This window comes from Heptranchias perlo, chromosome 27, assembly GCF_035084215.1.
Source record: "Heptranchias perlo isolate sHepPer1 chromosome 27, sHepPer1.hap1, whole genome shotgun sequence".
In the NCBI taxonomy this organism is placed as follows: Eukaryota; Metazoa; Chordata; class Chondrichthyes; order Hexanchiformes; family Hexanchidae; genus Heptranchias; species Heptranchias perlo.
Genome location: NC_090351.1, coordinates 14642746 through 14660696, shown reverse-complemented (window position 1 = coordinate 14660696; position 17951 = coordinate 14642746). Strand labels below are relative to the sequence as shown.

Genomic DNA, 17951 nt, shown 5'->3' with positions numbered 1-17951 from the left:
CAAAGGATCCAAATGCTTTTGAGACTTGTCCTGCCACCTTCAAAGATTTGTGTACTCTTTGCCGTTTCTGAAAATAGAAGTGGTGCTACAGTGTAAAAGACATGTAAAATTTAGTGTATTGGTCATACCAGGGAAATTTTGTCTACTTTATCTATTTTGTCTCTCTGTTCCTGCACCCCCTTTAAAATTGTACCATTTAGTTTATATTCCCTCTCCTCATTCTTCCTACCAGAATGTATCACTTCCCACTTCTCTGCATTAAATTTCATCTGCCATGTCTCTGCCCATTTCATGAGTCTGTCTATGTCCTCCTTAAGTCTGTTATTATCCTCCACATTGCTTACTACATTTCCGAGTTTCATGTCATCTGCAAACCTATGCAAAATTATACTCTGTATACCCATGTCCCGGTCATTAATATATATCAAAAAGTCCTCATACCGACCCCTGGGGAACACCACTGTATAATTCCCTCCAGTCTGAAAAACAACCGTTCACCACTATTCTGTTTTTTCTCCCTTAGCCAATTTTGTATCCACACTGCCACTGTCCCTTCAATCTCATGGGCTTTAATTTTGCTAACAAGTCTATTATGTGATAATTTATCAAATGCCTGTTGAAAGTCCACATACACAACATCAACCCCCTCCATTACTTCATCAAAGAACTCAATTAAGTTAGTCAAACACAATTTTCCTTTAACAAATCCATGCTGACTTTCATTTATCAGTCCATACTTTTCCAAGTGCCAATTAATGTTTTCCCAGATTATTGTCTCTATAAGATTCCCCACCAGTTAGGCTGACTGGCAGGTGTTGGGTTTATCCCTCTCCACTTTTTTGGACAGGGGTGTAACATTTGCAGTCCTCCAGTCCTCTGGCACCGTCCCCATATCTAAGGAGGATTGGAAGATTGTGGCCAGAGCCTCCGCAATTTCTACCCTTACTTTCCTCAGTAACCTAGGATGCATCCCATCTGGACCAGATGACTTTTCAACTTTGAGTACTGTGAACCTTTTAAGTATCTTCTCTTAATCTATTTTTATCCTATCCAATATTGCTACTACCTCCTCCTTTACTGTTACATTGGCAGCATTCTCTTCTCTAGTGAAGACCATACCCTCTGCCTCCACAAGATCATCTTTTTTGTCCCGAATCAGTCCCACCCTTCCTTTGACTACCCTTTCACTATTTATATATTTATAGAATTCTTTTGGGTTCCCTTTTATGTTAGCTGCTAATCTATTCTCATACTCTCTCTTCGCCCCTCTTATTCCCTTTTTTAGATCGCCTCTATACTTTCTGTATTCAGCTTGGTTCTCTACTGTATTATGAACTTTACATTTGTCAGAAGCCTCCTTTTTCTGTTTCATTTTAATCCCTATATCTTTAGTTATCCAGGGAGCTCCCTTGTGGGAATGTGTCTACTTAGTACTTGAACCATCTCCTCCCTGAAGGCCCCCCATTGTTCAATTACTGTTTTGCCTGCTAATTTTTGATTCCAATCCACCTGGACAAGATCCATTTTTAACTCACTGAAATTAGCCCTCCTCCAGTTAAGTATTTTTACAGTAAAACTGACCCCTTCCTGAGCCTTGTTAGCCCCCCGAGTACCTGTGAAATAAGCACTCCCATCCCAATTGTCAAAACAAGGATTTTAACGGTAGCAGTGAAAGATATCTTAGATTCTTGTACTATTCTATTACATTTCCATATATCTTGTCCAAAACAAGTATCCAAATATATCATTTAACTAGTTAAAACCACCCCTCTCCCCCTCACACACACCATATAATTTAAATTGTTACTACTTACCAAAATATCCATATCCTATGAGAAGGGAGAAGAAAACAATATGTAGATTTACTCGTATGCAAAATATACAGCTATTTTTAAAATGCCCTTTTAAATGTTACATCTTTATTCTCGCGCTCAAATGTATTGCCTGGTGCACTCGAGGTACAGCATAATGACTAGATAATACTGCAGGTCACAGCACCACAGGTAAGATTGTTTTCCTCTTTCCAATTTCCCCTCCGATTTCCTTTCCCCACTGCTACTCTCTTGAATGCTGCGACTCATTAATGGCATATATTAGTACCATCACCAAGTATGAGTCTGGACAGTGAGGATTGGTGACCTATTCAACTAAGAAAGGCATCACAGCTTAACCCAAATACACCCTCACCAGATGTCCACGCATGGTGGTCCAATGGTGGTCACTGAATTGTGATCAGGAGTGGAAGTCCTGATAGGTTTTTTTCTCCTCCCCAGTTTAAGGAAGCAGAAATCATTTGTAGCTCCAGACCATCACCTGGGCTGAGATCAGCTAATTCAGCACAGACAGAATTGAACTGGAGACCTCCCTGCTCTGTATCGCTTAGAATCACAACAGGCAAGCAACCAAGACGGGCAGCACCAGAACAATGTAAACTATTGGTATTCAGTGTATTGTGTATTTGTCAGTGACTGATGTCAGTGTAGATACACAAAGAACACATTACACCAACCTATACATATTGGCAATCATGCCAGCTTGTACATGTGGCAACACTTCTTGAACAAAATTAAAATTGCAGGGAAGGAAGGGCATTTAGACTGTTCCAAATTACAAAACTGGTCAGATTTGTATCAAACTATTTGTCAGGCTATTTAACAGTTTACACAGTGAAATGGGAAGGGAGCCTGTAACTCACTATGGCACTGAATTAAATGGCAGTGTTTTTTTTACATATAGTAAAACTACTGATTTTCTGACAGTTTTAACCCTAAAAACTTTGCATGCGAAACCTGAGACTTTATTAAACAAATGGCACTAAAAGGAGCAAAGTCAACTTAAATATAACACCCACCCCCTCCAAAAACACAGTCAAAGTTTGTCCTCATGGAGCCCAGAACAGGTGCAGTAAAACACAAATGTCACACACACCATGAGGGGCAAAGGTTACAATTGAGAGCAGCTTAAGATGAATAAACTGAAAGGTCACAGTTGTCAGATTCCAATAACTGTAAGTATTCCATCGGGCCAGTTACAATTCCCACTTCAATACTCCTTGAGCTCCGCATGTTCCCTCCTCCCCCACATCGCAGTGCCCTGACTTTAGTCCAGCAAATTAGTTTTAATTTCAGAATATACGTCACCAAAAGTGAAACTAATCAGATGAACAATGGAGTTGCTGACATGGTCAGCATTTTGAGTATTTCTGTAATTTTGTTTTCAAAGGCCCAAAGCAAAAATCAGAGGAAATTTCAGCACCATGAAGCAACACCAGGAGAAATACAAATTCTTAATGGACTGTTGGAAAAATGAAGTGGAGATGGTTTGTTTTGCAATTCTGGCACAACAAATAAATTAGACAATTACACGGTCTATAATCGTGCGGTCCACTGTGTGCCATCAGCAATCATTTCATTTGTGGCTGTGTGAGTAGAGGTGCGTCTTCTAGAGGTTTTCCATTTCCATTCTTAAGAAGTTATTTCATTCTCCCTCCATCTCCTGGTGGTACTTGGAAATTATTATTTGGGGTTTCTAGCCTGTCCGTGTTAATTACTTATGAAAACAGGCTTGATACTATGACACTATGGCCCCATGTTAACAGATGAACTCAAAAGATAGAATCTCATTTAATTTACTATTTTTCCACCAATTTTCTCCCCCCTTCTATTTATTGATGTATCGTTCCCTGGGTGCCAGTTGTACTTTGCCCAGATGCCCAATATTCACGTGTGTGCCTTGACAGTGAGTGTCGGCAGGCTTTTGGACTGCAGGGGGGAGCCTGATATCATACTTACACTTTGAGCAGGAGCAGGAACCCTGGCTGATTTCCCCTACCCCAATCCAAGGACTCTGAGGCTAGTTGAACACCGCTACCATCTCCCTGGCTAAGAGCAGCTAATTCAGCACTGACCTGTAATCAGATTGGCACTTCCTGGTCCATATGACTCAGTTACTCACTGAATAAACTCGCCAAGCCCTCAGGGAGATTTAATTCACTTTTTTAAAACCAGCCGTACGTACCGTGTATTGACGCCATTTCCTTGCCGAGCTGGCCCAGCCGTCCCTTCTCCTTCTTGCCAAACAGGCGGCCGATGGATGATTTGATGCCCTTCTTCTTTGAGGCTTTATGCAGCGAGTCCTGGCTGCTGTTGTTGCTGCTGGGATTGCTAGCCAGCTCCTCTGCAGTCAACATGCTAAAAAGCAACCATCACAACAGTAATCATAAACGAAGCAAGATAATCCCAAGAGGACACGTAAGACAACTGAGAGGAGTCCGCTTATACCGCGGTCAATTGTCAATAATCTGCTTCCACCTTCAATAAATTCTGTATCCAAAAGCTTACCGTCAAGCATTGTTAATTCTGTTTGTAAGATACTTTATCATAATCTGGACTACTATTAAAACAGAAGGGATTTTAAAACTACCTATGTCTTTATGAGGCCAGTTAATATGGTAGGTACCGGTCTCAGTTCATGTAATAAGTAATGCAGAGTCAACACCGCAACCCAGGAAGTATATATTGGCCTTGGTGGGGGTGTAGCGCAGATTCACCAGAATCATACCAGGGCTAAAAGGGTTAAATTATAAGGACACGTTGCATAGACTGGGCCTGTATTCCCTGCAGTATAGAAGATTAAGGGGTGATCTAATTGAGGTGTTTAAGATGATTAAAGAATTTGATAGGGTGGATAGAGAGAAACTATTTCCTCTGGTGGGGGAGTCGAGAGCAAGGGGGCATAACCTAGGCTGTTCAGGGGTAATGTCGGGAAGCCTGGAACTCCCTACCTAACAGCACTGTGGGAGAACCTTCACCACACGGACTGCAGCAGTTCAAAGTGGCGGCTCACCACCACCTTCTCAAGGGTAATTAGGGATGGGCAATAAATGCTGGCCTTGCCAGCGTTGCCCACATCCCAAGAATGAATAAAAAAAAAACACTTCTACACACACAGGGTAGTGGAAATCTGGAACTCTCTTCCTCCAAAAAGCTGTTGAGGCTAAGTCAATTGAAAATGTAAAAATTGAGATTGATAGATATATGTTAGGTAAGGGTATAAAGGGATATGGAACCAAGGCAGGTAAATGCAGTTGAGGTACAGATCAGCCATGATCTATTGAATGGTGAAACAGGTTTGATGGGATGAATGGCCTACTCCTGTTCCTATGTAACAAACTAAATTCCATTGCCAGTTCTCATATCATTCTCTGCCCAGCAGCAATGAAGCTGGGCAGACTGATACTTGACCAAATCCTAATGCTCTCCCATCCAGAGAGAGGAAAGAGGCATGAAATTCAAATCTCTGCAATCTGGATAGGAATGGCTGCTAAATTTGTCAGGTTTTGGCAAGAGACACAGTGACTTCAAACCTCTGCAGTCCAGATTCGCTGCTAGGAATTAAACCACGACTGTAGGGCAAGAGGGCACAGGTACAAACAAGTGAAAGGTCAATTTAGGATTGATGTCAGGAAGTTCTTCACGCACAAAAGAGATCAATACATAGAATGGACTCCCAGATAGTTGGAAGTAAAAACCCTGGAATCATTTAGTAGTTGGACACTGCAAGTTCCTTCTGGGTGGATGAGCTGAGATGGGCTCATCTTTTCTTATCCATATTATCCACCTTGTGAAGTACAACGTGATGCTGTCCATGTGCTTGGCTGCACCTTACAACAAACATTGGGCAAATGGGACAAATTAGGTCGACATGGTTATGTCTGCTGTCGGAGGCTTGCACCGCAACTGGTGTAAAGTTGACCCCGAAGGTAGTCTCACACTTATATTGAGTGCAGTCCGCAACCAGATGGCTGGCCCGACTCCCCGGTTAAACTACCAGTTTTGCAACAATGTGCACTGAGAACTGCTTCACATCGACACCAAAGCGGTAGACAACTGGCCCATATCAGAATCAACTTTTGCTCCTCACAGTACTAGGCTACCACCTTGAAATTCAATTAGCAGCCTCAAAATGACATTTTCAAAAGGCCTACCAACTTTATACTTGATAACTTGTTATGGATTGAATTTCCTGCTTATTGTCTTTTTGCCACTCCAAACACGAAATTAATATCTAGTGCAAATACTAAGGCACTCCTTACTTCGCATCCTTCCTGAAATGCTGATTTTAAAACATATTTACAGTGCAAATGAGTCATAGAGATAGACTGTGACAAACTGTTAAAAAGATCATTTTAGAATTCAGAGGCACTTCCTGGGACTAACTGGAGGAGGAAATTATTCCCAGTTCTCACACCTGAATAAATTACGCAAATGAGATATTTTTGATAACGAAAAAAAATAATTTAACAGTCTGAGGTACAGATAGAGGAAGCAGAAATGAGGTTATCTTTGAACCCAAGTGTGGCTCACTTAGGTACTCATGTCACATGGGACAAATTAAGTATTGGGATTGTGCGTTCCATATCTATCGCACTGTGCTGTAACAGGTTACATTTCTCATACAACACCTGGATACCTCACCATAATGACATGGCTGATGTTGTAACTCTGGGGAAATCAGAGACATAAATTTACATGCCACCAATTTCTGGGACTGTTGTGCACCACAGAATTCATTTAACATTTTTTTTCAAACTAAAAATGAGTCTCCTTACCCTCGACCTTCTTCTTGACTAGTTGACTGGAGTGAGTGTGCCAGCTTTTCCAGCCTCATGGTCCTCGGTGAGGAAGGAGGGGACGTTTCACATTTGATTGTGGTTTTATCTTCACGGTTGTCATCCCGTGTCACTGGAGACTTAAGCACATGTTGAAAGGTGAAATGAGTGTAGTTGCAGAATTGCTGTCCTGAAGACACAGTCTAATAATCCAACAGCAACAATATATCATATGAGTGAAATCATGTTTGACAAATTTATTTGAGGATGTACCCAGCAGGGTTGATAAAGGGGAACCAGTGGATGTAGTACATTTGGATTTTCAAAAGGCATTCGATAAGATGCCACATAAAAGGTTGTTACACAGGGTAAGGGCTCATGGGGTTGGGGGTTAAATATTAGCACGGATAGAGTATTGGCTAAAGGACAGAAAACAGAGAGTAGGGATAAACGGGTCATTCTCAGGTTGCCAGTCAGTAACTAGTGGGGGGCCGCAAGGATCGGTGATTGGGCCTCAGCTATTTACAATATATATTAATGATTTAGATGAAGGGACTGAGTGTAATGTATCCAAGTTTGCTGATGATACAAAGCCAGGTGGGAAAGCAAGCTGTGAGGAGGACACAAAGAGTCTGCAAAGGGATATAGACAGGTTAAGTAAGTGGACAAGAAGGTGGCAGATGGAGTATAATGTGGGGAAATGTGAAGTTATTCACTTTGATAGGAAGAATAGAAAAACAGAATATTGTTTAAATGGTGAAAAACTATGAAATGTTAGTGCTCAGAGAGACTTGGGTGTCCTCGTACAAGGAACACAAGAAGTTAGTATGCAGGTACAACAGGCAATTAGGAAAGCAAATGGCATGTTGGCCTTTATTGCAAAAGGGTTGGAGTACAAGAGTAAAGAAACCTTACTACAGTTGTACAGGGCTTTGGTGAGACCTCACCTGGAGTACTGCATGCAGTTTTGGTCTCCTTATCTAAGGAAGGATATACTTGCCTTGGAGGCGGTGCAATGAAGGTTCACTAGATTAATTCCTGGGATGAGAGGTTGTCCTATGAAGAGAGGTTGAGTAGAATGGGCCTATACTCTCTGGAGTTTAGAAGAATGAGAGGTGATCTCATTGAAACATATAAGATTATGAGGGGGCTTGACAGGGTAGATGCTGAGAGATTGTTTTCCCTGGCTAGATAGTCTAGAACTAGGGGGCATAGTCTCAGGATAAGGGGTTGGCCATTCAAGACTGAGATGAGGAGGAATTTCTTCACGAATAGGGTTGTGAATCTTTGGAATTCTGTACCCCAGAGGGCTGTGGATGCTGAGTCATTGAATATATTCAAGGTTGAGATAGATAAGATTTTTGGACTTTTGGAATCAAGGGATATGGGGATTGGGCGGGAAAGTGGAGTTGAGGTCAAAGATCAGCCATGATCTGATTAAATGGTTGAGCACGTTCGAGGGGCTGGATGGCCTACTCCTCTTCCTATTTCTTATGTTCTTAATAGGCAAATTACAGAACTTTTAATACAAACAGTCCTGTCTTATCTTCTTCCAACACACAATACCAAACCCTGTGATGCTGTGATAACTGTGGAAGTTAAGAGCTTACAACAACTTGCATTTATATCACGCCTTTAACAACACCCCAAGGTTCTTCACAGAGTAGTAGTTGAAGACTTAGGACAGATGCTTGAAAGGACAGTTTCTGTGGAGGTGGGAGAAAAGTGTCAAAGCGGAAGCATTTAGGGAGAGAATTCCAAAGAGTAGGGTGCACACAACTGAAGGCTTTGCCATGAATGGTTGAATGAAGATGGGATGCCCTGGGACTGGAGGACAAAATAGCACAGGCTGGCGTAGTGCTGGAAGTGCTTGCAGAGGCGAGGCTAAAGATGGATTTGTGTGGGAATGTGGCTTTTGAAATTGGAATTTGAGGAGTTGGGGGACAGGGACTCACTGGAGGTCAGTAAAGACAGGAGCGGTGCACAAGCCAACTAAGTGTGGGATAGGAAACAGACAGTGGAGTTTTGAATAAATTGGAGTTTGTGTTGAGTGGAGCTTGGGAGACCAGTGAGGAAGCATGGAGATAATGAAAATTTGGATAATTGTTTCAATGGTGGTGGAGTCAGGTAAAGGGAAAAGTGGATGATGCAAGGTTGCACTATGTCCAGTTCAGCCTGAGCAAAGAACATACTGTAAACTACAATTTAAACATTCAGATAGAAAGAAATCTGAGGTTAAAAACAGAAAATTTTACAAATGCACAGTAAGTCGGCATCTGAAATGTTAAATGTTTTGGATGGAACTCCATCAGGCGTATATGCTTGACCAATTGTTAGTCTGATACCTGCAACTTTTATACAGCCAGCTAAATATTTGCAACCATGAATAGTTCATATCCATACATTGGTAGATTACAAATGCCTGCATGAAGGTGCAGCTAACAGGAGATTTCATGACACCTATCCCGCGTAGACTATTTTGTACTGTGGCCAGAAACTATTTCCTAAGGTAACATGTTTGTGTTTTGTCATTCCGTGTAAAATCTAACAAATTTATACAAGGGATCCAGAGATACTGTTTAAACAGAACCAGTAGTCAACTGTAATATTAACGTGATGTCGAGGTCAGTGAAGCTCACGGGTTAAGGATGAGTTTCCAGTGCAAGAATTTCCAAGTCAAGTTGGCTGTGTGCACAAAAAGAAAAAGTGCGAATTTCGATGGGATCTTCATTGAGTTTGTTTAATACGCATTTATTATTAGATCAAGGTGGAATGCAAAATTCCAACTATTCAAAATAACTAATATATATCAAAAGGTAGAAACAATGAAAAAAAACTTGATGTAAGGAGGTTCCCCAGAGGCATCAGCCTCCCTTCAGGCCCATTGCCTCTAGATCTCTAGCAGGACTAAGGAGAAGTTTAGGTGACCAGGCATGGGTTTTATTAGAGGACACTCAATCACAGAAACTATCTTTAGTTAACAGCCTTCCTTTCATTCTCCTATTTTTTCATCCCATAAAAAGGACTCATAGGGACCAGACAGGGAATGAGAAATAGCAGGAAAGACTGAGGTGTAGTCAGCTTAGCCCCAAACTATGCAAGACAGTGAACTATGAGGACACGATTACTAGACACACCAACCAAACCCTGACCTCTTCTTCAACTACCCTGATCCACTGGTCAGTCTGATATTCTGTCAAATGTGTCCAGTGATCTTTCCCCCTCAACTTGACACCAACCTGCAAACACCAAAGAAAAACAGAAGTGATTTTGGGAACCAGTATAGCTAGAAAAGGAAGCACCTTGCCAAGTCTGACAATTCTTGCCTCCCATCAATTCAACAATCAGGCCACTGAATGGGAAGAGCAAGTCTCTTATGTTGCTCTCTTGAACCTCCTGGTGGCTCGGGACAGATTGGCACTGACAAAAGATTGCCACGGAGAAGGGAAGGTTAATGAAAAGGACAAAAATAAAGAGAACAGAAATAGAGAGAGAAAAAAAAAATATTCCTATCCTGAATCCAGCATAAAGCAGGCACAGGCATTATATGGTGTGGGACTGAGCCAAACCGATCAGCAAGATCCCAAGTCTGACCCGAGTTAACTAATCTCAGCCAGCATGGCTGTGAGGCACTGCAATTGGCTTCAGGGTCCTCAGCCTAAGGAGAAGTGGAAATGTCAGCCCTGTTTCTCACAACCAGTTGTTAGCCATTGACCCTCCTGGAATGTATGGTGTTGGTTGAGGACAGCATCAGGCTTCTATAGTCAAATATCCTTCATTGTCTTAAGCTCATACATGAAGAATGGCTGCTTGGGTGAGGTACTAAATGGTTGCCAGTTCCTGCAGAACTGTACCTTAGCATGAGTCACCAGGAGATGAGTACACAAATGTAAGGAGGAAATAAATTGTGAGGGAAAATGTATTTTAAAAATACCAATTCCAATAAGCAAGCCCATCAGTTCTAATTACCTTCCGACGGTGCTTCCTTAAGTCGCTAGGCTGAACATCGGTCGCAGGAAAAAGAGAAAGACAATCAATGAGGTAAGAGATCAAAATCACACAAGTGCATCAGGTCAGAATGAACATTATAGGCATTGACTTGAGGGGAGCAGTGCAATGTACCCCCAATCTGAGGGGTTGCTGGCAGCAGGACAGAGGTAACATCGGGGAGAGTGAGGCTATTGGGGGACTCAGTTACGAGGGTAGCACATACACATTAAAATCAGCTAATTCAGATTTCTTTCAATCTGCAAAGTTGCCCCATCAATCAGTGTTGCTCCCTCAAATTTTCAGTCAAGTCAGTACTTATCCTGAGCATTCAACTTTTAGCCCAACAGCATAAAACATTAGATAAGAAAGGCAAGGATTGAAGTTCAAAACATTTGGTACCTACATGTTCAGCAGGTCTATTTGAAAACTGCTTGCTGAGGGCTTTATTTCAAATCATCAGTCACGTGTTACTTCTAACTTTTGTGTTTTATTGGGATGGAACTGTCATAATTTTGTTTAAACAGTGAGTGCTAATCACATCACCAAGGAAACTGACTTGGACATATTAGAAAGTCCAATGATGGGAAAGTTGAGGCTGATGCATTCTAGATTAATGAATCTTCTTACTGGCGATAGTTCAGCTCCTTCATAAGATGCTACCCTCAGTAATCACAGTCTCAGGAAATGGGGTAGGCCATTTAGAACTGAGATGAGGAGAAATTTCTTCACTCAGAGGGTGGTGAACCTGTGGAATTCTCTACCACAGAAGGCAGTGGAGGCCAAGTCATTAGATATATTCAAGAAGGATAGCTATAGTTCTTAATGCTAAAGGGATCAAGGGGTATGGGGATAAAACGGGAACAGGGTACTGAGTTAGACGAACAGCCATGATCATTTTGAATGGCGGAGCGGGCCCGAAGGGCCGAATGGCCTACTCTTGCTCCTATTTTCCATGTTTCTATCCTTCAAATGCATTTTCCTTGAGTTACTCAGCGTTATTTTAAAAAAGATATTCAACGTATCAGCGCAAGTGGCTAATGTCAAAACTGGTGGACACTCAAATACAGTACTTGAAGTGCTTGATAAATGAATATTGGCTCCTCTATTGCCAACATAACCTTCTCTGCTGTGGTGAGCAGTGCACAGCAACAAGGTACAGGAGTTGATGCTGAGCAATAAATAAGCACAGGATGCAAAAGAATGCTTTCCTTATAATCAGTGTACACTGTACATCCCTAACAATTAGGTTACCTACTAAAAATATACTGTTCAAAACATTTAGATATTAGGTGCTTATGATCTAAAATATTTGATAGAAATCTGTACTTCATCACAATCTTAATATTAACTTCCTGTTATGGTTGCATCAAGATGGTGAATAAGAGGTAGCAATTTTTCCAATTCCAGATTCATTTCTAAAATAGGAACGAGAAAGACACTTACACCTTTGTCCCTCCATCTGGCACCCACATCATGATTTCACACTGAAGTGGCTTGCTTCATTATTTGGATTAGACTTTCTGCATATAGCAAGAATACTTGAAAGTATAGATTTGACCCTTGCAGGCACCCATACAATATTCACCTCCAGTTCGGTATGGTTTCGAGCTGACTTGTTTGTTTCTGCACCCATCCTTGAAACGCAACTCTCCCTTTCTCATTCAGTACAGCACTCACCAGCGTCATGATGCCCATACGGTCCAGGTCATGGGCAGAACTGCGTGGAGTAAGTTTGGGTGTGGAGCGCCCGCTGACAGGTGGAGAAGAACTGGCGAGAGATAAGGCTGTAAGGGAGGTTGGAATGGAGGTCCCTGTTCGAATACGGGTTAAATTTAGCCCATCCATGCTTCCACTTCCCACACGGCTCTGAATCTCTTCAGCTCGTTGCTCAGTGGACTCCTTCTCCTCTTGGATCATCCTGGCATGGAAAAGACTTGGTCAAAATAGTCTTACAAGGTCAATGATTATTTAAATATTATACAATTATTTACAAAACCTCGCAATAATAAATTGGATAAGCTACTTAGATTCCAATTAAAATATGAATTCATGTAACTAGGATCTTGTTATATCAGTATATCAACCTTATGTACATGGCAAAAGTAATAATGTACAAACTAGCTCATAAAACAAATCGAAAGAAGTATTTCTGATGCAGAGCATGTCACCACTTCATGAAAACAGTAGCTTATTGTTGTACCACAAAGCCATCCCCGCAATAACTTTGAGAGATTTCCATTCTCAGTATCTGCCTTGCCTGATTTCTTTGTTGATGGCGTCAAGTTGTTCCTGCAGCATCATGGCTAGAGTCTGAGCGTCTGAGTGTCCGCTGGGCGAAAGCAGGTCTGCTGAATTGAAGATCGTCTCTCCATCCTCGTCATCAATGTCAGACATTTCTGTGTCACTTTCAAAGGCGTGTGTCACACTGGCCAGAACGTTTGCTTGCGGAGTGCACTCCCAGTCCTGCTCGTTTAGAGTTTGAACCTGGATAGGCATAACTATAGCGGTCAGTCACCGAGTATCACCACTTAGTGTAATTCTGCAATTATTATGCAACATGGCTATCCTGTTCTATGATGTCCCAAGGTTTAGATTTATGCCCACAATGCCCAACATTTAACATAAGAACATAAGAAATAGGAGCAGGAGTAGGCCAATCGGCCCCTCGAGCTGCTCCGCCATTCAATAAGATCATGGCTGATCTGATCCTAACCTCAAATCTAAATTCATGTCCAATTTCCTGCCCGCTCCCCGTAACCCCTAATTCCCTTTACTTCTAGGAAACTGTCTATTTCTGTTTTAAATTTATTTAATGATGTAGCTTCCACAGCTTCCTGGGGCAGCAAATTCCACAGACCTACTACCCTCTGAGTGAAGAAGTTTCTCCTCATCTCAGTTTTGAAAGAGCAGCCCCTTAAGGACTTGGTTTTGGCCATGCTGTTAGGGGGAATTATAGAGCTAGCAGGAGTGGTGTTCAAATTTGCAGAAAATAGTAAAATGGGAGGCACAGAAAATGATTCTGAGGATTAAAGGGACCTCCACGGGGATAAGTTGTGGAATAGGCAAAAAAAAGTGTCAGATGAAATTTAATGTCAGTAAGTATGAGGTGGTACATTTTGTTAAAAAAAAGTAATACTTATACAACAAACGGTAGAACATAGGAACATAGGATATAGGAACATAGGAACAGGAGTAGGCCATTCAGCCCCTCGTGCCTGCTCCGCCATTTGATAAGATCATGGCTGATCTGTGATCTAACTCCATATACCTGCCTTTGGCCCATATCCCTTAATACCTTTGGTTGCCAAAAAGCTATCTATCTCAGATTTAAATTTAGCAATTGAGCTAGTATCAATTTCCGTTTGCGGAAGAGAGTTCCAAACTTCTACCACCCTTTGTGTGTACAAATGTTTTCTAATCTCGCTCCTGAAATGTCTGGCTCTAATTTTTAGACTGTGCCCATACTCCTAGAATCCCCAATCAGCGGAAATAGTTTCTCTCTATCCACCCTATCCGTTCCCCTTAATATCTTATAAACTTCGATCAGATCACCCCTTAAACCTTCGAAACTCGAGAGAATACAACCCCAATTTGTGTAATCTCTCCTCGTAACTTAACCCTTGAAACCCGGAAGATTGGGTGATGTGGAAGAAGAGAGGGATTTGAGGGTTCAGATTCACAAAACACGAAAAGCAGCACCTCAGGTGAATAAGGCCATAAGAAAAGCTAATGGAATACTGGGTTTTATGGTAAGAGATATAGAATATAAAATCGAGATGTGATGGTGAATCTATATAAAACTTCAGTAAGACTACAGTTGCAGTACTGTGTGCAGTTTTGGGATCTGCACTATAGGAAGGATATTGAGGCAATAGAAAAGGTACATGCACAGATTCACTAGGATACTGCCTGGTATAAGGAAACACAAATACAAAGAAAGACTTGAAAAATTGTGGCTGTTTTTGTTAGAACAGAGGAGATTATAGAATGCTTTGACAGAAGCATTTAAAATTACGAAGGGGCATTGTGGATAGAAACAGACTTCCCAGTGGATCAGTGGGAATGAGAGAACTTAGATACAAGATTAAATCTAAGTGATTTAAGACAGAGATCAGGAGACATCTTTTTACACAGAGGGTTGTGAGGCTGTGGAATGCACAGAGTTAGTGATTGAACCAGAGACCATTTCAACATTTAATAAGTTATATAGGTGGATGAAGGAAAGAGGGATAAAGGAATATGGGAACAAAGCAGGCACATGTTTAGGACTGTGCTTGTATGGAGGATAAACGTGGACTGGTTGGGCCAAACAGCCTGTTGCTGTGTTGTAATTTCTATGCAATTCCATGTAAAATACAGTGTTAGAAGCTAGGCGCTTCCTTAAAAGGAAGGAAAAGCCATCCAGGATTTCCTTACACATGGTCTAGTTTACAACACTGGCAGAGGCCTGGCATATAGTTGTCTGCCTGAACCCTTTCTCCCAGGAATACTACAGAGGCTAAAGTGGAAAAATAAAATGGAACATATAAAACATAAAGTTAATTATAAATTTGAGGAAATAAATCAAGAAAGATTTCAACCAGGTCTCAGCAAAAGCAGATAGTCACTGACACAATCCTGTAAGAGAAATGCCCTAAGAATTGCTGTAAATGTGTCCTCAGTAGTCAGACTGAATGCTCGGAAAGGAATGAGCCAATACTAATTAAACCATAAAAGCTGGTAAAAACAAAACATTCTTTAATAGTAACAGAGCACAAGCCATCAAGACCAAAGGCCTGTAGATGACTTGTTAAGGGGGACATAAAGATGTCCTGCTTTATCTGGACCTATGTTAGCAAAGACCTAAGAAGCTAGGGAGTAAGTTCCTAGGTGCCGGTGGTGCTTCATTGGTTTGGAGATCAATCAGGGGTATCAACCGGTCTATGTGAGGTGACACCAGAAGGTCTGAACTCTTCTCTCACATGTCACGCAGGTTGGGCATCAGAATTAAGGAGGTTTCTTTGGAAATTAAGGATAAATAAACAGTCCTCATTTTAGTCCTTCTTGTAGTTGTCGTTCTGGTAGAAGGTGTCTAGTAAATGTAGAAGGGTGTCTCTGTAAAACCAGAATGTGAATCTCTGACAGAGAGAATGGTTACAGAACTTAAGATTGTACCGTTATACCACCTTGTGCAAGTCTGTCACATAGATGTACAAGTTTCCCTGAGATCAAGGGAAGTGAGATATAAGCCAGCTAGTCCAGATACAGCTACCAGCACTGAAGGTGAATTTACCCAGGAGGAAAGATTCTTTACTATGTAAGAGGCTAGAGATCTTCCGAACACAAGTCTTTATTTGAACACATTAGAAAACAGCAGTATTTACCACCTGAGATAGAGAGGGAATTTATTTATACTGAAACAAAAATGTGTTCTAAAGTGACTACTCTAATGTAATACAAGTCCTTCGGGTATCATATTGAGGCTTAGCACAAAATGTTGCTAAGTAAACTGAAAAGCTTTCTGTAGATTTCTATTTACAAGAGAGAAGCAGGAATTATGTGAAAACATTGAAGAAAAGCATATGGATTAGTTTTTGCTGCACTAACAAGCTTCTGACTGCAGCGCACTCTTGCCGGGCCACTGGTTCTTTGTTGCTCCCTCTCTAATAGAGAAAAACAAACTACAGAACTTTATTACGACATGTTGAGTCACCAAGGGGTGTTTCCACATATGTGCTGCTGATTGAAGTCCCTCATCCTGGTATGTGCTGCTGACTGGCTTAGAGAAGTACTGGCAAAGGCTTGGGAGGAATGGATCACCAACCTGATCTCAGACTAGTGGAATAAAATAAAATACATCTATCAGGAGGGGGGAAATGAAGAGGCAGAAATTAATCCTCATTTGCCATCAAGGTCTCAATCCCAAACCTGTTACAACAAAAGGCATATGTACAACAAAAAATATATTAGCAAAAACTCACATTTATTGAAATTCATTGAAAAGCAGGGATTTAAAAGAGGAAAAATATGTATATCAAACATGAGATAGTTTAAAACATACCTCTTATTTAAGGCAATGATTTCAAGACAAATGTTTATTAACAAAGCTAAGGTTAGAAATAAAATGCATCATTATAAAATAAGATGACATTTGAGGAATACCTCATTTTCTTATGCAAATAATGTTAAAATTACAATTACATATATACCTGCAAAAGGTAATGGTCACTAATTTATTTGTATATAGAATTTTAAAGAATATCTTTCATTTGAACTTTCATTGGAAGTTATGGCAGACCTTTATAAATCACTAGTTAGACTTCAGCCAGAGTATGTATTCAATTCTGGGGACCACACTTTAGGAAGGATATCAAGGCCTTGGAGAGGGTGCAGAAGAGATTTACCAGAATGGTACCAGGATGAGGGACTTCAATCATTAGGAGAGACTAGAGAAGCTGGGAATGTTCTCCTTAGAACAGAGAAGGTTAAGGGGGGATTTGATAGAGGTGTTCAAAATTATTAAGGGCTTTGATGGAGTAGATGGGGAGAAATTGTTTCAAGTGGCAGGAGGGTCAGTAACCAGAGGGCACAGATTTAAGATAATTGGCAAAAAGTCCAGGGGTGAAATGAGGAGAATTTTTTTATGCAGCGAGTTGTTATGATCTGGAATGCACTATCTGAAAAGGTGGTGGAAGCAGATACAATAGTAACTTTCAAAAGTTAATTGGATAAATACTTGAAAAAGAGAAATTTGCTAGGCTATGGGGAAAGCACAGGGAGTGGGACTAATTGGAGAGCTCTTTCAAAGAGCTGGCACAGACATGATTGGTCGAATGGCTTCCTTCTGTGCTGTATGATTCTGTGATTCTATGAACATTGCCCTCAGTTCAGATATATTACACCAGTCTGTACTTGCTGCCAGCAAACACTAGCTCAGACTCACCTGTGCAGAATCACCCAGTTATCACATTCTCTGTCATCTCCATTCTCATCAGAATTTAACTGGATCAGGCCAGCCTTTTGAAAAAAAGTAACAATGAAAGCCCTTGTCCCACTGGGATAAGGAAGCTGCCTGAAGTTGGGATGCTGAATTGGGCTTGGGTTCCAATTGTGTGCTGGGCTGAAGTAACACCAAAACTCCAAGACCTGAACACAATCTAAGCTGATATTCCCGTCCATTACCATTGGAGTGCTACATTGTCGGAGGTGCCATCTTTCAGATTAGATGTTAAACCTGTTCAAGTGGTTCAGGGGGATGTTAAAGATTCCATGGCACTATCTACAGAACAGCAGTTTTCTCAAGATCCTGGCCAACATTCTTCCTTCAGCCAACAAAACCAAAAACAATTCATTGAATTGTTCATTTCACTGC

General features: G+C 41.1%; 1 protein-coding gene across 1 annotated transcript in view; it reads right to left on the bottom strand.

The window, feature by feature from the left end:
- The window catches only part of ppfia4 (PTPRF interacting protein alpha 4), a 560134-nt gene that overhangs the window by 36649 nt on the left and 505534 nt on the right, over window positions 1-17951 (bottom strand). Inside the window, exons 14-18 of the mRNA XM_068007385.1 lie at window positions 12858-13084; window positions 12278-12518; window positions 10580-10609; window positions 6611-6750; window positions 4018-4190 (exon numbers count right to left, since the gene is read on the bottom strand). Coding sequence (XP_067863486.1) covers window positions 4018-4190; window positions 6611-6750; window positions 10580-10609; window positions 12278-12518; window positions 12858-13084 — 811 coding nt within the window. The remainder of the gene's footprint in view (window positions 1-4017; window positions 4191-6610; window positions 6751-10579; window positions 10610-12277; window positions 12519-12857; window positions 13085-17951) is intronic.